Source organism: Salvelinus sp. IW2-2015, linkage group LG27 (assembly GCF_002910315.2).
Source record: "Salvelinus sp. IW2-2015 linkage group LG27, ASM291031v2, whole genome shotgun sequence".
NCBI classification, from domain to species: Eukaryota; Metazoa; Chordata; class Actinopteri; order Salmoniformes; family Salmonidae; genus Salvelinus; species Salvelinus sp. IW2-2015.
In genome coordinates, this window is record NC_036867.1 from 16828026 (window position 1) to 16850689 (window position 22664).

General features: G+C 43.7%; 1 protein-coding gene across 1 annotated transcript in view; it reads right to left on the bottom strand.

The window, feature by feature from the left end:
- Positions 1–184: 184 nt before the first annotated feature.
- The window catches only part of myripb (myosin VIIA and Rab interacting protein b), a 159774-nt gene continuing 137294 nt past the window's right edge, over positions 185–22664 (bottom strand). Inside the window, exons 9-16 of the mRNA XM_023972946.2 lie at positions 21253–21427; positions 20311–20981; positions 19137–19904; positions 12770–12961; positions 12269–12430; positions 11810–11908; positions 11657–11717; positions 185–3406 (exon numbers count right to left, since the gene is read on the bottom strand). Of these exons, the coding sequence (XP_023828714.1) occupies positions 3366–3406; positions 11657–11717; positions 11810–11908; positions 12269–12430; positions 12770–12961; positions 19137–19904; positions 20311–20981; positions 21253–21427 (2169 nt within the window). The 3' untranslated portion in view covers positions 185–3365. The remainder of the gene's footprint in view (positions 3407–11656; positions 11718–11809; positions 11909–12268; positions 12431–12769; positions 12962–19136; positions 19905–20310; positions 20982–21252; positions 21428–22664) is intronic.

The window sequence follows — 22664 nt, forward strand, 5'->3', positions numbered from 1 at the left end:
GATTATTGTTGAATAAAAAGCAGGAAGTCTAAAAAGAGAAATGTGAAGATGCTCAAAATCTGAATCTTTCTGTGAGTAAGCAGGTCAGTTTTTCTTACCATTGGTGAGGGATATTCTTTGTAACATAAAGTAAGACCATACTTCATTAATCCCCAAAGGTTAGGAATGATAGGAAACTCCAGAGGTCATTCAGGTGCAAACTTTATTCAATCAGTGTTACACTTTTTCTCAAATCAGAGCAATTTGGCACATAGAGAATCTGTATTTTTTGCTTCGTAATATTTTTTCCCCGACACATGATATGGATTGCAACAGACGATTGCGCATATGAGTGAATAGTCCATCAGAGGTGTGCAAAGTGAACTTCACTGCGGCCTAGGAACATAGACAGCTGGTTGCCTCCCGCAGACAACACAGAAGGATCAAGTTTATGATTGGGCAATTATCTTATGTCATATCCATTTTTTTTATTATTTTTTTTTACATATATATGGATATATATATATATATTTATATTTATATATATATAAACAAATTAGGAGGTGAGATAAAATATTTTTTTTTACAATAGAAAAATACAGGACATTGATAATAATGAACCCCTTGGCTGTGCTTCTCGAATTTTGTACATCTATTTAAAACCAGAAACATGCGTTGATACACAACACACATCCAGGAACAACGACGACACACAGGAACGATATGCATAACCTGCAAAATGGGATCATATGATGGATGGAAGGACTTACCAGTGGACAGTGTTCAAATATAATATAAATATAACAGAAGTCCATAGGTATAGGTGTCTCTAGCTCCGGTACAGGGCGTTACATATTATCGTCATTTATTAGACGCTCTTATCCAGAGTAACTTACAGTAGCATTTTCATACTGGTCCCCCGTGGGAATCGAACCGACAACCCTAGCGTTGCAAGCGTCATGCTCTACCAACTGAGCCACAACATGACCCCACGCGATAGATTCGGCTTGAAGAATGGTCAACCTGCACGTAACAACCTGAACCAGCGCAAACGTCATACTATTTTACCTGTAATTACTAAGGAACAGAATCCCTCAACACTGCATTTCATCTCCTCTATATTAATATACTATCTAATCTTTTCAATATAAAGATCAGGGCCTCTCAGAGTATCACAAGAGTAGGAGTGCTGATCTAGGATCCATTTTGTGTTGTAGATCACAATGAATATGGTTACATGGACAGGGAAAGCCTGATCCTAGATCAGCACTCCTACTCTGAGACGCTGATAAAAAAAACAGGCCCGGCATTCCAGACTCTCACCCCGGTCATCGGAGTAATACCAGACACTGCATCAACTGCTCTTTATCGCATCTCCCATGTTATCGTGAATATGAATACCGTCATCCCCATTAAAATCACACATTTTCAGACAATTAATGCAGGCATACATGTAAAGCACTTTGAAGAAGGAAACATGACACGGTTTCAGACTTGGCTGATGAGAAAACCTTTCAGAGGGGGAGAATAACGCCTAGACCGGTTTCCGCCCACTTTGTTTTAGAGAAAAGAACTGCGTAATAACAATCTTCAAAAGTACAAAAATAAAATCATGCTTTTCATGGCATTTTGTCATAAAGCCCAGTAGACTTCATTATGTATAAATCTTTACAAGATATTTAACACAACGTACAATTAATTCTTGGAGCCATATAGCACAGGAGAGAAATCAAAATGTGTGCCGAATAAAGGCCACAAAGCTGAAACAAATGAAACATAAAAATAACAAGCAAAAAACACTTTTGACATTTTTGTCATTTAGCGCTTATCCAGAGCGACTTACAGTTAGTGCATTCATCTTAAGATAGCTAGGTGGGACAGCCAAATATCTCAGTCATAGTACATATATTTTTGCTCAATAAAGTAGCTATCAGCTAAGTGTGAGTATTAGTTCACGCACAAATTGCCCTGTCCTTTAATCCTAGTTAATGTGTCAACCATCATCTGCAAGTTATGAACAGTCAGCAGTTCACACACCACGTATACTACTGGGAAGACAGATATCACTTAAAGTAGATGGCCCTAGCTAGCAAAAGACAGTACTAGACAACAACAAATGAAGACAAAAATGATGCTTATCACTCCTGGAGATATCAGGAGTCCTCTAGCTATAGAATGAAGCATATTTTTCTTTAAAAGACAGAGTGGTGAAGATTTCATAGAGAGAGGTTTTTGTTTGGTTAAGAAACGTGTGTCAATGTATTCTAATGTTGGCTTCTTTGGGTTCATAAATGCTTTACATATACTTTACATAATAGGTAGACCATTTGTGTGATAAATGTTTCATTATTTGTTAATTAATGCAACTAACTATTTTGCATTGCATTATTTTGGCCTTGGTCTCTCTGGAGCCAGATGCCAAAGTCTCACAACCTGTAGATGGAGGTTATTTTGGCCTTACAAAACATATATTCCATAAATTGTCATTGTGTGGGCCTAGCAATGTAGTGAATCTTTCTCCACATATGGTAACTAAGCGCCAGAGTAATTAGGTCATCTCAAAATCACCTCCTTCAAAAGATTGAGTAAATGTAAATGATTAATTAAGGAACAGGAGAGGACGCCAGACGTTTCTTAAAGTGAACCTCTAATCTAAACTTCGAAAGCACGTCAGACCAGATCGTGGTGAATGAGGATTGTTATCTGCTAGTTCAAGGAAATTATTACTTTTGAGTCTTTACACAGAAATAATAATAAAACAACATCGAACAGGTTCTGTAGGTGCTCGGCAATTCATCATGACATTTCATCAGTGAGAGAAACAACAAGACCAAAACAGTAGTATAAAAACATGGGTTCAGCCTTTTTTGGGACATTCATCACAGAAGTTTTCACATGGTTTTTCACATCTTCAAACACCTACAACACCCTTGCAAACAGTTAGGAAAAAAAGACTGACAGAGGTTTTCTTATTTTCTGTACAAGGACTTTGAAGTTAGGTCTTCTTTTGACAGTAGGACAGTGAGTTGTCTCGGCGAGGAGTGTTCGTTCGCTGATTTTAAGGCAGAGACACGTCGTCTATCAAACCACCCTGTTGTGGGCGTTGTGGTGCGGTAGTTACAGTGAATGAGGCCCAGCGGGCTGATGGAGTAGGTTGGGACAGGGGTTGAATGAGTCGGTCCTGGGCTGGGGGAGGCAGGGAAGGGGGTCTGGAGGTATTCAGGGGGTGACTGGATGGGGCCGTGCCTGGCTGAGGAGAGCGCTGGGTGGGGTGCACAGGGCAGGTGTTGGCCCCTGCATAGCCCAAGGCAGACGCTGGATCAAGGCACTGGAGTGGAGAGACCCCACGGGGCCCCTGAGGGACTCTTTGTGCTTTCTGTCTGTCGCTACGGATGAAGTGCTGTTACCTGCTGCTCAGACTCCTTATCTGGAAAAAGACAAGGAAATACATAAAGAAATATATGACTTGAGCTATTCAGGTAGCTAAGGAGTGTATTCAATAGTCACAATGACAAATGAAGTTATTACACTGCATAACCATTCATGTAGTTTGCATTGCGTATACATTCAGTGTACAAAACATTAGGAACACCTTCCTAATATTGAGTTGCACCCCCTTTTGCCCTCAGAACAGTCTCAATACGTCGGTACATGGACTCTACAAGGTGTCAAAAGTGTTCCACAGGGATGCTGCCCCATGTGGACGCCAATGCTTCCCACAGTTGTGTCAAGTTGGCTGGATGTGCTTTGGGTGGTGGACCATTCTTGATACACACTGTTGAGCGTGAAAAATCCAGCAGCGTTGCAGTTTTTGACACCCACAAACTGTTGCGCCCGGCACCTACTACCATACCCTGATGAAAGGCACTTAAATCTTTTGTCTTGCCCATAGCACATATACACAATCCATGTCTCAATTGTCTCAAACCTGTCTCCTCCCCTTCGTCTACACTGATTGAAGTGGATTTAACAAGTGACATCAATACGGGATCATAGCTTTCACCTGGATTCACCTGGTCAATCGGTCACTTGGTAGGTGTTCCTAATGTTTTGTATACTCCGTGTATCTGGTAATATCTAATCAGAATTGGGCATAAAATGTAGAAGTTCCCAAGACCCGAGAGAGAAACAGTAAAACATTACGTTCGTTAGTTAAATAATCATTACATGATGCGCTAGTCTGGGACTCACCCACAAACAGGACCAAAGCTCGCCTGCTGAGGAGTGACGGACACCATCCTAGCTGGATGGGTGCTCTCATCTTTTCTATCAACATAGACAGGGCTCTAACTCCTCTAGCTCCACAATGAGATAGGGTGCTGTTAGCCAGCCTGCCAGCTTAGTGGAGTCTGCCCCTAGCACAGTCATTGTAGTCAGCTCAGTTTTCCCCATTGAGACCGTGTCTGTGACTCGATCTAGGTCTGGCAAAATTAAACACACTTTAGCAATCCCACTGGAATAAAGACCTCGTCCATTCCTGTCATTATTGAAAGAGATTGTGATCATACCTCACATCTCAAAACAGGACTACTTAATGTAAGATCCTTCACTTCCAAGGCAGTCATAGTCAATTAACTAATCACTGATCATAAACGTGATGTGATTGGCCTGACTGAAACATGGCTCAAGCCTGATGAATTTACTGGGTTAAATGAGGGCTCTCCTCCTGGTTACACTAGTGACCATATCCCCAGAGCATCCTGCAAAGGCAGAGGTATTGCTAACATTTATGACAACAGAAAAGGCAACATTTTCATCTTTTGAGGTTCTAGTCATGAAATCTATGCAGCCTACTCAATACATTTTTTATAGCTGCTGTTTACAGGCCTCCTGAGTCGTTTACAGTGTTACTTACAGAGTTCTTTGAATTCATATCGGGCCTCATAGCCATGACAGATAATATTCAAATTTTTGGTGACTTCAATATTCACATGGAGAACTCCACAGACCCACTCCAAAAGGCTTTCGGAGCCATCATCGACTCAGTGGATTTTGTCCAACATGTCTCGGGACGTACGCATTGCCACAATCATATCCTGGATCTAGTTTTGTCCCGTGGAATAGATATTGTGGATCTAAATGTGTTTCCTCATAATCCTCGACTATTGGGCCACCATTTTATTACATTTCCAATCGCAACAAATAATTAGCTTAGAACCCAACCAAGGATTATCAAGAGCTGCGCTATAAATTCTCGGACAACGCAAAGATTCCTAGATGCCCTTGCAGACTTCCTCCACCTACCCAAGGACATCGGAAAACAAAAATCCCCTAACTGAGGATCTAAACGTAACTTTTTGTAATACCCTAGATGCAGTCGCGCCACTAAAAGCAAAAAAAAATCAAATACAGAAAATATCCGAGCACGGAAAGAAGCTTCCAGAAAATTGGAACGGAAATGTCACTCCACCAAATTGGAAGTATTACGACTACCTTGGAAAGACAGTACCGTGCAATATCGAAAAGCCCTCACTGCTGCTCGATCAGCCTTCTTTTCAAACCTGACTGAGGAGAATAAAAACAATCCTAAATACATTTTTGATACTGTTGCAAAGCTAACTAAAAAGCAGCATTCCCAAGTGAGGATGCGCTTCACTTCAGCAATGACGAATTCATAAACCTCTTCAATGAAAAGGTCATGATCATTAGAAAGAAAATTACAGACTCCTCTTTGAATAGGTGTAGTTGTCCTGAGTCTGCACAGAACTGCCAGAACCTCGGATCAATGGAGACACCCACGTTTTTGTCGACACATTCACAAAAATAGTCATGGCCTCTAAATCTTCCAACTGCCTACTGGACTCGATTTCAACTAAACTACTGAAAGAGCTACTTCCTGTGCTTGGCCCGTATATATTGAACATAATAAATGGCTCCCTATCCTTCCAATGTGTACAAAAGTAACTTAAAGTGGCAGTAATAAAGCCTCTCCTGAGAAAGCCAAACCTTGACCGCAAATGTTTGACTTTTACTATCTGCCTATATCAAATCTCCCATTCCTCAAATTTTGTTGTTGAAAAAGCTGTTGCTGAGAAACTCACTGTTTCCTGAAGACAAATGATGTACAGTTAAAGTCGGAAGTTTACATACACTTAGGTTGGAGTCATTAAAACTTGTTTTTCAACCACTCCACAAATTTCTTGTTAACAAACTATAGTTTTGGCAAGTCGGTTAGGACATCTACTTTGTGCATGACACAAGTAGTTTTTCCAACAATTGTTTACAGACAGATTATTTAACTTATAACTCACTGTACCACAATTCCAGTGGGTCAGAAGTTTACATAAACTAAGTTGACTGTGCCTTTACACAGCTTGTAAAATTCCAGAAAATTATGTCATGGCTTTAGAAGCTTCTGATAGGCTAATTGAAATAATTTGAGTCAATTGAAGGTGTACCTGTGGATGTATTTCAAGGCCTACCTTCAAACTCAGTGCCTCTTTGCTTGACATCATGGGAAAATCTAAAGAAATCAGCCAAGACCTCAGAAAAATAATTGTAGACCTCCACAAGTCTTGTTCATCCTTGGGAGCAATTTACAAACGCCTGAAGGTACCACATTCATCTGTACAAACAATAGTACGCAAGTATAAACACCATGGGACCGCGCAGCAGTTATACCACTCAGGAAGGAGACGTGTTCTGTCTCCTAGAGATGAATGTACTTTGGTGCGAAAGGTGCAAATCAATCCCAGAACAACAGCAAAGGACCTTGTGAAGATGCTGGAGGAAACAGGTACAAAAGTATCGATATCCACAGTAAAACGAGTCCTATATCGACATAACCTGAAAGGCCGCTCAGCAAGGAAGAAGCCACTGCTCCAAAACCGCCATAAAACTGCACGTGGACAAAGATTGTACTTTTTGGAGAAATGTCCTCTGGTCTGATGAAACAAAAATAGAACTGTTTTGCGATAATGACCATCGTTATGTTCGGAGTGAAAAGAGGGAGGCTTGCAAGCTGAAGAACACCATCCCATCCGTGAAGCACAGGGGTGGCAGCATCATGTTGTGGGGCTGCTTTGCTGCAGGAGGGACTGGTGCACTTCACAAAATAGATGGCATCATGAGGGAGGAAAGTTATTTGGATATATTGAAGCAACATCTCAAGACATCAGTCAGGAAGTTAAAGCTTGGTTGCAAATGGGTCTTCAAAATCGTCAATGACCCCAAGCATACTTCCAAAGTTGTGGCAAAATATCTTAAGGACAACAAAGTAAAGGTATTGGAGTGGCCATCACAAAGCCCTGACCTCAGTCCTATAAAAAATATGTGGGCAGAACTGAAAAAGCGTGTGTGAGCAAGGAGACCTTCAAACCTGATTCAGTTACACCCGCTCTGTCAGGAGGAATGGGCCAAAATTCACCCAACTTATTGTGGCAAGCTTGTGGATGGCTACCCGAAACAATTTAAAGGCAATGCTACCAAATACTAATTGAGTGTATGTAAACTTCTGACCCACTGTGAATGTGATGAAAGAAATAAAAGCTGAAATAAATCYTTCTCTCTACTATTATTCTGACATTTCACATTCTTAAAATAAAGTGGTGATCCTAACTGACTTAAGACAGGGAATCTTTACTAGGATTAAATGTCAGGAATTGTGAAAACCTGAGTTTAAATGTATTTGGCAAAGGTGTAAGTAAACTTCCGACTTCAACTGTATACAAAAAGCTCCAGTCTGGTTTAAGACCCCATTATAGTACTGAGACCACACTCGTGAAGGTGGTAAATTTCCTCTTTAATGGCGTCAGACCAAGGCTCTGCGTCTGTCCTTGTGCTACTAGACCTTAGTGTGGCTTTTAACACCAACCTTTTGAGTCAAGATCACTTTCACAGTCAAAAAGCTAGCCGAGATCTACCACTCAGATTGTTGGCTGGACTGACAATATTGTTATTCTCAGACCATATCATAGTTCAAAACTTGATCTTTGATATCAAAATAGATCAGTTGGTGTAGCACTTGCGATGCACTGCGGACCATAAATTGAAATAATTCGCTTTTTTATTTTACTTTTATTTTTACTGTACCTGCATCTGATGGTCATGGTGCTTTCAAGGCAACTGGGAACCCACCCAAAAAACAAAGGTCAAATCAAGACGTCAATGATCTTTAGGTCGGAAAGTTTTCGACTTGGAATTCCAAGTTGGATGACCATTCATGGGATCTTGATTTTTTCTGAGTTACCAACTCATTGAAGTCGGAAGTCGGAGATTTCCGAGTTCCCAATTGTTGTTCTTATGACCAGAGAAAGTGAAACATTCCTCTATATTAAAGTAGACACGACGAGCTGCTCATAATAATAAAAATGCAGGGCTAATGATACACTTGGCTACTCTTTCATTGCAGCGCAAGTACGGAGAATCGCGTATTATGTTTTGTAATAGTGTTGAACAGTGTTTTGAGCTATATAAAAACAAATGTGAACTCCCTCATGAAGTTAATACATCTTACATAGGCTAGTATAAAACTTTGCTGTGGCTGGGGTCGTAGAAGCTCTATAGGTACGGTGATTTGAGCGTTCCTATTGGCCAGCATTTTCTACAGAAATGTTTGGTGATGGACTAGGAATGCATTGAAAATCGACCAGTCGATTGCGATTAACCGGTTGGCGACCACTGTTTTGGAGAGATTGGAAACCCAAAATGGTCTACGCAGACAAGTTTTTGCCTGGTTTAGATCTTATCTAAATCTGTGGGTCTTATCTAAATAAATGTTCCTCAAGGTTCTGTTTTTTTTAGGACTTTTGTTTTCACTATATATACTACCTGTTGGTGATGTCATTCGGAAACACAATGTCAACTTTCACTGCTATGCCCACAACACATTGCTGTAAGTGCCTACCCTGGAAGCCTGTGTTTCAGACATAAGGAAGTGGATGGCGGCACATTTTTTACTTTTAAACAGAGATGCTAAGAAACAAAGAGTCCCAAGAAACAAAGAGATCTTCTGTTAAATCTGACAATTAATCTGACAATTAATCTCGATGGTTGTACAGTCGTCTCAAATAAAACTGTGATGGACCTCGGCGTTACTCTGGACCCTGATCTCTCTTTTGACGAACATATGAAAAATATTTCAAGAGTGGCTTTCCATCTTAAAGGTTTTAAGAATCAGATCATGCAGAAAAGCTAATCCATGCTTTTGCCACTTCAAGATTAGACTACTGCAATGCTCTACTCTCCAGACACACGGATAAAACACAAAATACACTTCCGGGAGTGCTAAATACAGATGCTAAAATCTTTTTGATTTATTTTTATTTAACCTTTATTTAACTAGGCAAGTCAGTTAAGAACAAATTCTTATTTACAATGACGGCCTACACCAGCCAAACCCAGACGATGCTGGGCTAATTGTGGCCGCCCTATGGGACTCCCAATCACAGCCGGATGTGATACAGAAAGGATTCGAATCAGGGACTGTAGTGACGCCTCTTAGACCGCTGCGCCACTCGGGAGCCCCTAGAACTAGAACCAAAACATTTGATCATATTACTCCAGTGCTAGCCTCTCTACACTGGCTTCCTGTTAAGGCTAGGGCTGATTTCAAGGTTTTACTGCTGAACTACAAAGCATTACATGTACTTGCTTCTACCCATCTCTCCGATTTGGTCGTGGCGTACATACCTACACATACGCTACGGTCACAAGATGCAGACCTCATTGTTCCTACAATTTCTAAGCATACAGCTGGAGCAAGTGCTAGCTCCTATAGAGCTGCATTTTTATGGAATGGTCTGCTGATACGTGAGAGACGCAGACTCAGTCTCAACATTTAAGTCTTTACTGAAGAATCATCTCTTCAGTAGGTCCTATGATTGAGTGTAGCCCAGGGGTGCAAAGGGGAACAGCAAGGGACTGGAGTGATGAACCACCTTTGCGGTCTCTGCCTGGCCAGCTCCTCTTACCCTATTACGGGGGCTGAGACACTGGCTTACTAGTGCTCTCCCATGGCGTCACTGATGTTATCTTGCTGTTCGGTGTTGAGCCCCCTCAGCTCGTGTGGTGGGGAGATCTTCGTGGGCTATACTCCGCCTTGTCTCAATGTAGTAAGTTGGTTGTCTGTTGATTTCCCTCTGGTGGTGTGCTTTGGCAAAGTGGGTGGGGTTATATCCTGCCTGGTTGGTCCTGTCCGGGGGTATCATTGGACGGGGCCAGTGTCCCCCGACCCTCCCGTCTCAGTCCCCAGTGCCTATGCTGCAACAGTCTATGTGCATGGGTCAGTTTGTCCTATCTGCTGTATTTCTCCTGTCATGCCTGGTGTCCTGTGTGATCTTAAGCATGCTCCCTCTAATTCTCCCATCTCTAACTCTTTCCCCTCCAGGAGGTCCTGAGCCCGAGGACCATGCCTCATGACTACCTGGCCTGATGACTCCTGGCTGTCCCCGTCCCCAGTCCACCTGGTCGTGCTGCTGATTCAGTTTCTACTGTTTTACCTGTGGCTATGGAACCCTGACCTGTTCACCGGACCTGCTACCTTATCCCAGCCCTGTTGTCTCGACCTCTGAATGCTCGGCTAGGTAAAGCCAACTGATATTTACTCCTGAGGTGCTGACCTGTTGCACCCTCTATAACCACTGTGATTATTATTTGACCCTGCTGGTCATCTATGAACATTTGAACATCTTGAAGAGCGCTCTAGCGTTAATGTCCCTGTATTCCTATAATCTCCACCGATACATCCAGAAGAGGACTTGGCCACCCCTTAGAGCCTGGTTCCTCTCTAGGTTTCTTCCTAGGTTCCTGCCTTTCTAGGGAGTTTTTCCCTACATCTGCATTGCTTGCTGTTTGGGGTTTTAGTCTGGGTTTTTGTATAAGCACTGTGTGATCTATTGATGTAAAGATGGCTTTACAAATACATTTGATTGATTGATTGTCTAATGAGTCTCTTTCAAAAGATGCACCGTCGACCCCTTTCTGAAATCAATGCTTTAAGACTATATGAGACTTATTTGATTTAGCCTCTGTTGCGCTGTGTTTTACTTTGAAACGAAGGCTAAAACAGAGTGGTTTCATTGACCATGTGGAAAAGCTGCTTGATGGTGTCAAAAAAAGAAGAAAACCCCGATTAATGAAAAGAAGCGTGCCCCATTGGTTAATGACGCAGCCGTCCGATTCGTCTCCTCTTCTCTGTGCTCCTGCTCTCTTTCCTAATGGAACCTTTCTCGTTCCTTTCTATATCTTCCCTCTCTACCTGGTACACTTAGCCTGGCATCCATTCAACGTCTTCCTTTAGATCCAAATGTGATGTTAGTCTTCTAAGTGTGAACACAAATCTTTCTGCCAAGCCAATGTCCGCACATGGAAAAAAAGGGTGCGTTATTCTGTGGAGCAGACAACATCGTGTTGCCACAGTGATGTCAGCCGCGATCGATGCAACACGCACATCAAAGCGTAAAGAGGGCGTGAGTGTATTTTCAAACCTCTGAAAGGAAAAACCTTCTCATTGTTGACAGTGTGACATTACAGAGTCTGAAAGACTTAGGATTTTATGAAGTGACAAAGTTTGGGTCTTTTTTGCGACCTGGTACTTTTTTTCTATCAACAAGGGGAGCCAATCCTATAAACTCCATTTAACAGAAGTAGAAAAAGGAAATGGATTAAATAGAACATTTAACATTGTTCAATAGCAAAAGGTTTCCTTTGTGATCATTTCAACAAGTTGGTCTGTTACCTTTGACCGGAGGGGCAGGTAGTTTTCTCCTCTGTTGGCGTGATGTGTCAAGGGTTTGAGGCTGCAGAGTGACAGATCAGTACGGTGAATACAGTGGCCATATGAGGGTGTAGCTGTGTGTAATAATTGTCAGGTGAGAATATACTACAGTACCTTAGGTTTTGGCTTGGAGAAGTTGGAGAAACGATTGCAGGCGGTGACATTCAGTCCAGCTGTTTTTAGAGATAATATCCTCTCCTCGATGTCTGATATCTGGAGGAGAAAGATTCCAAATTATTCCGAAATATAAACGAAATTTGCTGTAGATGTAGTGTAGAGTACATCAAGGCTCAAGTTAACTTAATGAATTAATCAGGTTAATTTAGAAGACACCATTAGAATACAATTACATATTCCCCGCATTCTCTCCAGTCTCCACATTAAAACCTGCCTTCTTACAGGACCATCAAACATTGGTTGCATTCCATGCCCACCACATTGCCACGTTACATTGCCACGTCATCAACTGCACAGTTGGGCATGCATCACATCTGACATGTGTCTGCAATGTAATCAGGATGGAATGCAGTCATTGAAACAACTGGGCGTTTGGATATGAATGAACCCCCTTACCTGGAGCTCAGACTGCTGCACCTGGGCGGCAGCAGTGGCCACCTGGTCCTCCAGGAAGGCCAGGTCTCTGTCTGAGGTGCCACTGCTGATGCCTCGGGCCACCTTCTCCAGGTCCCCCAGTGCCCCCTCCAGGCCGTACACCGCCCCCGCAGCCATGTACACCTACAGGGACAAGTCACGTGTTACAGGAAAGGTCAATGGGCACAGGTGCTGAGCATAACAATGTTGGGGACCCACAGGGCTCTATCCTTGGGCCTTTCTTGTTTAGTCTCTACAGGTGGTAGTCACTATATGGTCAAGCTAAGATGGACAAAAGTGTCTCAGATAGTGAGTTCAGATGAGCAAGTACACATACGCTATTTACTCTCTTTTATACAGGGTTATGGTGGAGGTTAAGGTAAGGATTACGTTTAGGGTTTAGAAAGCGCTGCATTTGGTCCTTTCTAGCATGGCCAGGTAGTGACCACCAACATCGAGATGTATGTAGGCACTGGGTCTTACGTTTTCCTCCATCTTGGTGAGTTTCTGGTCCAGCTTCCTGGTCTCTAAGTTGCTGAGGAAGGACTCAGACGCGCTCATGCACTCAGAGGGGGTGACACTATCGCCCCCCGCCTCACCAATCAGTTCCTCTGTGGCGTTGAGCACCTTTAGTACCTCTGTGGTGATACTGCACAGCGATGCGGCCGAGTACTTCTGCTCAACACACACACGTGCACACACACGTCAAGAGACACACACACACACACACACACACACAGAGAGACATGCCACATAGAAACAGACACACAACACACACAAAGATACGAGTCAGACACACACAGGCATGACAACAGACTATCATTAGTGGGTACAAACAAATATGGAACAGTCAAGAGGAGAGTCGTAACAGGGTCCAAGTGAGATGTTTACAGCACGGTCCTCAATGACACACAGAGCTTTTACACCTCCAATCAGTGCAGCACACACGCACACACACACACACACACATTGTCACATCTCATGTCAACCTGCAAGGAGCAATCAGGTGGAGGAAGAAGAGTGTGACGCTTCATGTGGAAGAGGAGGGGAGCTGTTGACCTTTATTACTAGATTCCAGGTCATGGAAGGGTGACAGGTGACCTAACAGAGTTACAATTACTGTATTTACATTTTCCTCTACCACAAACCACTAGAAAGGTAAAAAATTGGAGAAAATACGATAAGTGAAAGTGCAGTCTCGAACCTACAAGACTAACAAACCACACCCCTGCTGTAAAGTACAAACAAGTACATCTGAATGGATGAAAAGGTGAGAGGGTATGAGGGAGAAGGAGAGAGATCGGTGGATTTCAATAATGAGATAATCCTTGGCTTGAAGCTTTGATCTGTGGGACTAACAAGTGCATTGATCCACACCCCTTTCTCTCTCTCTCTCTCTCTCTCTTTTTAAGACGCGTTAGCTAGCTAGCGACGTACGTGGGCTTTGAAAGGAAGTGTGTATAGTGTGGGTGGTAGGGGGTGGCACTCGAGTGGGAGACGAGAGGAGATGAGAGGCGGCTCCTTTTGAACACTCAGAGGTGACTTAGAGAGCAAAGAGCGAGAGGGGAAGATTTCAGGTACCGACTGAGTACGTAGATGGGTAATGGGAGCCGGAGTGAGAGTTTTGGCCGTCACCTATAGTACATTACCAATATACATCATTATCACACGGCTCCATTTCCTACTGCGACATTTGTGTTTAGAAAGCCCTTTTAGAAACTGCATCCAACTTTAAAAGGACTAGACTTGTATTCCTGAGATACCACGCAGTGTGAGCATGCTGCAGATCTATACTGTTGTACCGTCACAGCATCTCCCACAAATACCGCAACGGCAACGTTTTCTATTCATGGTGCTCTTCGTTAAAATAAAAACGTCAGCGTTATAAAAAATATAAAACAAGAGCACCATGAATTGAAAACTGTTGTTGTTGTGGTCATTTGTGGCTTTTAGTGGCACCGGCACATCTAAAAATGTACCCTTCACAGTATGTGGGTGTGTGGGATACACCATGGTATATCCTATAATTAATAATTCCATCCATGTTTGTCTTGTCATATATTTAATGAATGGAGAGCTGTTGTTTCACACCTTCGCTGTGGTCATACACCAGCATCTGCTTTTACAAAATGTCACAACAGAAAACGGCTACGCGGGAAAACCACATGAATTTCACGTGACCTTATGTGAAGTTAATGTGATAACATGTAATAGCATGTAAAAGCAACATGTGATATCATGAAACTACACATGTAAAAAATCCTTGTACCTGTGATACCATGAAATTACACATGACAACATTTGAAAGTTTGTAAAACTGCAAATTTGATTTTTAAACACAAATTATTTTGTTGTGTTACAGTCTGCACGTCACATGTGAGGTAAAAACGTGTTATTCTCCTCACATGTGAAAAAGTGGTGTTAACATGTGAACTCTAAATTCAATTTGTGTGAATATATGGTTTCACATGTGAACAACTGACCTCACGTCTCTTTTGTTTTCACGTGTGAATATATCAGCTCAACATGTGAAACTGCACATGTCACGTGGCTCTTTTGAAAGGGATGTAATGAAATGGTATGGCCATTTTTATTTCAAAAAAATAATTTGGGCCCTTTTTCGTGGTATCCAATTGGTAGTAGTTACAGTCTTGTCTCATCGCTGCAACTCCCGTACGGACTCGGGAGAGGCAAAGGTTGAGAGCCATGCGTCCTCCGAAACACAACCCAACCAAGCCGCACTGCTTCTTGACACAAGGCACATCCAACCCGGAAGCCAGCCGCACCAATGTGTTGGAGGAAACACTGTACACCTGGCAACCTGGTCAGCGTGCACCCGGCCCGCCACAGGAGTCGCTATTGCGCGATGAGGCAAGGATATTCCTGCCGGCCAAACCCTCCCTAACCCGGACGACGCTGGGCCAATTGTTCGTCGCACCATGGACCTTCCAGTCGCAGCCGGCTGCGACAGAGCCTGGGCTCGAACCCAGAGTCTCTGGTGGCACAGCTGGCACTGCGATGCAGTGCCTTAGACCACTGCGCCACCCGGGAGGCCGGTATGGGCATCTTACGCGTGCCACCAGAGACTCTGGGTTCGAGCCCAGGCTCTGTCGCAGCCGGCTGCGACCGGAAGGTCCACGTCTGAGGCGTCTGTTTCTCAAACTAGACACTCTAATGTACTTGTCCTCTTGCTCAGTTGTGCACCGGGGCCTCCAACTCCTCTTTCTATTCTGGTTAGAGCCAGTTGGCTCTGTTCTGTGAAGGGAGTAGTACACAGAGTTGTACGAGATCTTCAGTTTCTTGGCAATTTCTCACAAGGAATAGCCTTCATTTCTCAGAACAAAAATAGACTGACAAGTTTCAGAAGAAAGTACTTTGTTTCTGGACATTTTGAGCCTGTAATCGAACCCACAAATGCTGATTCTCCAGATACTCAACTAGTCTAAAGAAGACCAGTTTTATCGCTTCTTTTTAACAGAACAACAGTTTTCAACTATAACATAATTGCAAAAGGGTTTTCCAATGATTAATTATCCTTTTAAAATGATAAACTTGGATTAGCTAACTTAACGTACCATTGGAACACAGGAGTGATGGTTGCTCATAATGGGCCTCTGTACGCCTATGTAGATATTCCATAAAAAATAAGCCATTTCCAGCTGCAATAGTCATTTACAACAATAACCATGTCTACACTGTATTTCTGATCAATTTGATGTTATTTCTAAGTGACCCCAAACCTTTGAACGGTAGTTTGTGTGCATATATATATATATATATATATATATATATAAAAATTGATTTTCCTTTACTATTTTCCCCTTACCCTACCACCCCTCCCCTAATTGGAATAAACTAATGGACAAGAACACTTAGGATTCTACTTCCAGCTTATACATACAATATACATTTTACGGACACAATGTATTTTACAATATTTATATTTTGTTTGTTTTTAAATCACATCCTTCAGCTACCCTCAACCCCTACCATCTATCCCTGAAGACCATCCAGTTTGATTTCTATTTGCCATATATTTTTAACTGTGCTTTGTAGAAGCACCCTTGACAGCGATTACAGCTGTGAGTCTTTCTGGGTAAGTCAATAAGTGCTTTCCGCACCTGGATTGTGCAACATTTGCCCATTATTATTTTCAAAATTCTGCTCTGTGAAATTGGTAGTTGATCATTGCTAACCATTTTCTAGGTCTTTCCATAGATTTTCAAGCAGATTTAAATCAAAATTGTAACTCGGCCACTCAGGAACATTCACTGTCATCTTGGTAAGCAATTCCAGTGTAGATTTGTGTTTTAGGTTATTTTTCTCCCAGTGTCTGGTGGAAAGCAGACTGAATTAGGTTTTCCTAGGATTTTGACTGTGCTTAGCGCCATTCTGTTTTTCTTCTACCCAGTCGATAACCATTACAAGCATACCCATAACATGATGCAGCCACCACTATGCTTGAAAATATGGAGTGTGGTACTCAGCAATGTATTGGATTGGCTCCAAATCAGGACAAAAAGTGAATTGCTTTGCCACATTTTTTGCAGTATTACTTTAGTGCCTTGTTGCAAACAGGATGCATGTTTTGGAATGATTTTTTTTTATCTGTACAGGCTTTCCTCTTTTCACTCTGTCAATTATGTTCGTATTGTGGAGTAACTACAACGTTGTTGATCCATCCTCAGTTTTCTCCAATCACAGCCATTAAACTCGAACTGTTTTAAAGTGACCATTGGCCTCACGGTGAAATCGCTGAGCGGTTTCCTTCCTCTCTGGCAACTGTGTTAGGAAGGACGCCTGTATCTTTATAGTGACTAGGTGTATTGATAATGACTTCCCTGTGCTCAAAGGGATATTCAATGTCTGCTTTTAAAAAATATCCATCTACCAATAGGCGCCTTCTTTGTGAGATATTAGAAAACCTTCCTGGTCTTTGTGGTTGAATCTGTGTTTGAAATTCACTGCTCGACTGAGGGACCTTACAGATGATTTTATGTGTGTGGAACAGAGATGAGGCAGTCATTCAAAAAACATGTTAAATACTATTATTCCACACATAGTGAGTCCATGAAATGTATTATGTGGCTTGTTAAGCAAATATTTACTCCTGAACTTATTTAGGCTTGCCATAACAAAGGGGTTGAATATTTATTGACTCAAGACATTTCAGCTTTAAATTTTTTATTAATTTGTTAAAATGTCTAAAAACATAATTCCACTTTTACATGATGGGGTATTGTGTGTAGGCCAGTGACCAACAATCTCAATTGAATCCATTTTAAATTCAGGCTTTAACACAACAAAATGTGGAAAAAGTCAAGGGGTGTGAATACTTTATGAAGGCACTGTATGTCAAAGTGTGTCAAATATGTAATATGAAAACACGACTGGGTGATGTTCCGGACACATCCTAACGACACATTTTCATTTGAAATCTCATGTGAAAAAAATCCACGTGAAACTTTATGTGAAATATCATCACATGAGAAGTGTTCAAAAACCACACGTGAAAGGTTATGTGATACCGTGAAAAACCACACGTGAAAGGTTATGTGATACCGTGAAAAACCACATGTGAAAGGTTATGTGATACCGTGAAAATCCACATGTGAAACTTCACGTGAAATATAATTAGATATTAGGCAAAACGTGAAAATTTCATGTGGTTTTTCCATAACGGTATAAGCTAATGCAGTCGGCCTTTAATGTCTAACTTGAATACAGCACCATCAGCTTTTCACTCATGAATCCATCTATTTCTAGTGGCTTTGAATAACATTTGTACCTGAACGTGTCCAGAAGTCCCTATAATAGACCGCATCTAGATAAGAGCAAACATACGTCCCAAATGGTACACTATTCCCTACGTGCACTGGTTAAAAGTAGTGCACTATATAGGGCGTAGGGTGCTATTTACGACACAACTGAAGTAAATCAGAGAGAGAGCGTGACTAATATCACGATGGCCCCTGACAAAACAACCATGTTTCACTTGATGATGCCTTACTGGTGACAGAGTGTCTAAGAATTGTAAGAAGTGAATCATCAGATAGATGCATGTACATGCCTGAGTGTGTGTTAGTGTGTGTTGTCCACCACAGCAATCTGATTCATTTGATTGTCATGTGAATGTTAAGGTTGGGACTGTTGTTAGTCAGAGTATGTGTGCGTGTGTGTGCGTGTGTGTATGTGTGATGTCCTGACTGGGGCCTGTGTTATAGAGACAGTAAATCTCACCTGCTGTAAGAGAGAGGAGAGCAACTGTAGCCTCTGCTGTAGTTCCACCCCATTCTGTCCCTCGCGACAGACAGACATGCACGGACGGACAGATGGACGGACGAAGAGACAAAGGAGAAAGGGAAACGGTGGGGGGGGGAGGGAGAGATCGAGAGAAACGGGAGAAAGACAGATGTGGGACACGGATGGCACAGAAAGATGTGGATGAGAGAAGAGGTGAGAACAGGTAGGCGAGGAGGGAGGAAGAGGCTCGGGATGAGTAGAAGGTACAGACAGAAGAAAGGGGGGGAAAATAAAGGAGTGACCGAGAGAAATGAGATAAAGGAGAAACAGAGAGTTTAAGATAAGAGTAGAGATAACTCAGGGTAGCCCCCTGCGGTGTTTAGGTGACGACACAAACAGGACATACAGGTCATGTATGATAAGCTAAAGCCATAGAGATGTACTAAAGAGTTCATCTCCTATCTTTTCCCATGCTAAAACAGGCTTTGGGCCAAGCATCCCTATCCAAGTATCCATATCCCTATCCTTAGATTTGGCCCTCTTTCCAACTCTATGGATAAAGCTAAACATGAAACAAAGACCTCCTATTCCGCCTCTCTCTGCTCACCTGTTCGTCACACACCACCCCCTCCTGGATAGATGGGGTAATTGCAGGCGAGGAGGGCGTGGATCCTGTCTTTTCTTTTCGGTCTTCCACTTGTTCCCCCTTTCTTTCGGTCTCTCTGTCCACCTCTTTTCTCTGTAGTCTCTTACTTTGCCTGTTCTTCTCCACGGTCTTATTTTCCCTGCCATCTACTTTCTCTTCCAAACTCTTTCCTCCTCTCTCCAAACTCCTCTCCTTCACACTCTCCTCCTGTCTCAATGTCAGACTTTCCCTTAGTCGCTCTCTCTTTTTCAGTTCCGGCCCGTTCACTGACTCAATCGTCTCTCGCTTCGTCCTATCCCTACTTTTACTGCTCTGTCTCTCACTCTGTCCCTGGGGATCTCGCTCTCTCTCAATCGGCCTCAGCTTCTCTTTCTGTCTGTCACTTTCTCTGTCTCTCCTTCCGGGACTTTTGATTGGCTCATCCTCGGATGAGCTCGCTACTTCCTTGCTGCTGGCTCGTTCAACCAGCTGGCCCAGTTTGGAGTAGAGCTCCTGCTCCAGTGTGTCTCCCGAGCCGGGCCCAGAGCTGCTGGGGGACAGAGGGCCAGGGGCAGGGGCCATGCAGTTAGGGGAACTGGGGGCCGCAGAGTTAGGGGCCACAGTGTCCTGGTTCTTGGGCTCGGGGGTCATGACCGCAGAGTTGGTCTCGGGCACGGGCCCCACGTCAGGCCCTGGCGTCTCCTCACTCATGCCACTCTTCAGCAGGGCGTTCAGCAGGAAACTGTTCTCCTACGGGCGGAGATCGAGAGAAAGACAGAATGAAAGAGAGAGCAATAGGGAGAGAGACCTTCATGCTTATTTCCTTCAATATGAAAAAGCATTGTCCTTTCCTGCCACCTAGTGGTGTAGTAATGTTTCACAATAGTCTGATTGAGGGTTGACCAAGGACTTTTACACTTTTTTTGTTGTTGAGATTTATAACAACTAGAATGAGGTGGAGTAAAGATGATTAAAATTACTCTGTACCTACTACTGTCAATGAGAAGAGATTGGTGAAGCTGCCACACGCTACATATCTTTACATTTACATTTTTGTCATTTAGCAGACAGTCAAGCCAGAGAGATTTCCAGTCAGTGCATTCAACCAAGCTAGATAAGACAACCACATATCACTTTGTGAGTGATGTCCTCCCACCTGTGCAGATGACGAATAAAGGGGCTGTGTATGTGTCTGTGCGTGGGCCTGGTTCTCCCCCAGCTCCCTCTTGCTCTTCCTGCGTCTCCGCGACCTCCTGACATGGTTGCTTTGCCCACTGTCCCCCGTAACCTTGGGGTTAAAGTTCACATCCAGCGCCTCCGGGTGGAGCGAGTACGAAGGGGGGTTCTGGTGTTGATGCTGATGATGGTGGTTCTGAGCTTGCTGGGGATGAAGATACGGGTCCTGGTTAGGGCCTGTCTTCTTCATTATGTTCTGGAGGGGTTTGTGAGGGCGGGCGGGGGGTACAGAGGAACACTCTGAGTCAGAGTTGAGGGTCTCTGTGTTGGTGTACTGGCCCGAGGAGGGCGAGGTGACCGGGAGGTGGACCGGGGTGTACGTCCACTCAGGGTCGTGCTGGGAGTCCGTGTAGTAGGTCTCGTCGGAGAGTTTCCGTTGGAACTGGCGCAGCGCGGCCCCCCAGCCCCCCTTGTCGTCCTCCTGGTCGGACTCGGGGCCCATCTCGTCGTAGGCCGAGACCACGTCGGACTCTTTCTCCAGGACGCTGAACACCAGCGACTTTCTCTTGGTCAGTAGGCTGGGACGGGAGTGCTGAGAGCTCTGCAGAGCGATCCAGTTACCGTCAGGGCTCTGCAGCACCGAGGACGCACCTGTACATACAGGCACAGGTAAACATATCTAGAGCTTTACGTAGGTGACAAACACAGCATTCCTGTTGCATGTAACATGTTTGACTGTACAAATGAGAGACGTGACAGTACTGATGTGTCTTTGCATGTAAAACGTGACAGTATGGACATGTCTCTCTGGGTTGAGCGTAGAGCGGTGTGTGTGCGACAATACGGATGATTTTGCTCTGGACGTCTCTAATGTGTGTGCGCGCGACTGTATCAGGGATTCATGTTTCAGTGTGTGTCTTACTGGAGTTGTCCAGGCGGTCCACACTCTTCCAGCTGGGCAGTGAGGAGGCCCTGGCGGTCTCCTTCTTCAGAGAGGCGTAGTCCGGTACCCCTTCACCTCCCCCCGCCCCTACTAGTGCCTCGGTGTTCTTCTCTGGAGAATCGTCACTGGTCAGGGAGAACGCAGACCGCGACCTCTGTGCGCACACACACACACACATGTAAATGATAGACCACACACTTTAAAAACAACAGGTGCTGAAAAGGTGACACGGAATTACACAGAATGATGAATTTTGGGCCTACCAGCCAAGGAAAGCTTAAAAAGTAACAGGCACAGTGGCAACGTTTTGTTCCGGAGAGCAATTTTCCCACACTCCAGTTCCAGCCAAACACTTCAGGCTTAGGTACAAAAGATTAGCTTGGTTTGTTTGGGTGGCAATGTGGATACCACTGACCACAGGCTGGTCTTCACTGATCCAACTGAACTAGTTGTTTGGTTCAAAGCAAATGGCAACTGGAGTTTGTGTTCTTCCGACATCTTGGTACATTGTAAGCCTGACTTTCAGGGTACATCCTAAATGGCACCCTATTCCCTACAAATTAGTATACTATAGGGAATAGTGTGCCATTAAGGGATGAACTGCCAGTCCAATGGATGTGATTCATATAAAGAGTCTGCAGGGGGCACCAGAGAACTACAATCTGGGTATCAGAGAACTACAATCTGGGCACCAGAGAACTACAATCTGTGTATCAGAGAACTACAATTACAAACAAAAAACATTGTATGAGGAACTATTCTCAACCAAATACTACTAAATATCTCCTTACGGACATACATACACACACACACACACTCACTCTGCGCTCAATCATAGGAAGAGTGTGTGTGTGTGTGTGTGTGTGTGTGTGTGTGTGTGTGTGTGAGTGAGTGTGACTGTACCTGAACGCCATGTATGTGTGTATGTGGGCGCCTGTGTTTGCGTCTGCGCATGCTTTGTGTGTGTGCTGTGCTTGGTGTGTGTGTGTGTGTGTGTGTGTGTGTGTTGTGTGTGTGTGTGTGTGTGTGTGTGTGTGTGTGTGTGTGTGTGTGTGTGTGTGTGTGTGTGTGTGGTGTGTGTGTGTGTGTGTGTGTGTGTGTGTGTGCCTGGATGTGTGTGTGTGTTTGCAGAGCATTTATAAAGGGAACCCATCCCTCTGTGTGCCAGGGAGTGGTGAGAGGAATCTCTGTGTATTCTGCAGGACTTTGATATGGTTGAGTGTTAACAGACAGACTGGGACAGGAGACGGGCTGGGAACGTAGCTTTGATTCCACACTGCTGCGCCTGCCTCACACGGGACGATGACAAATCTCAGCCAGGTCCCCGCTGACTTCCCCTGTGAAAACACTGCCAGGTGTGTGTGCGTGTGTGTGTGTGTGTGTGTTGTGTG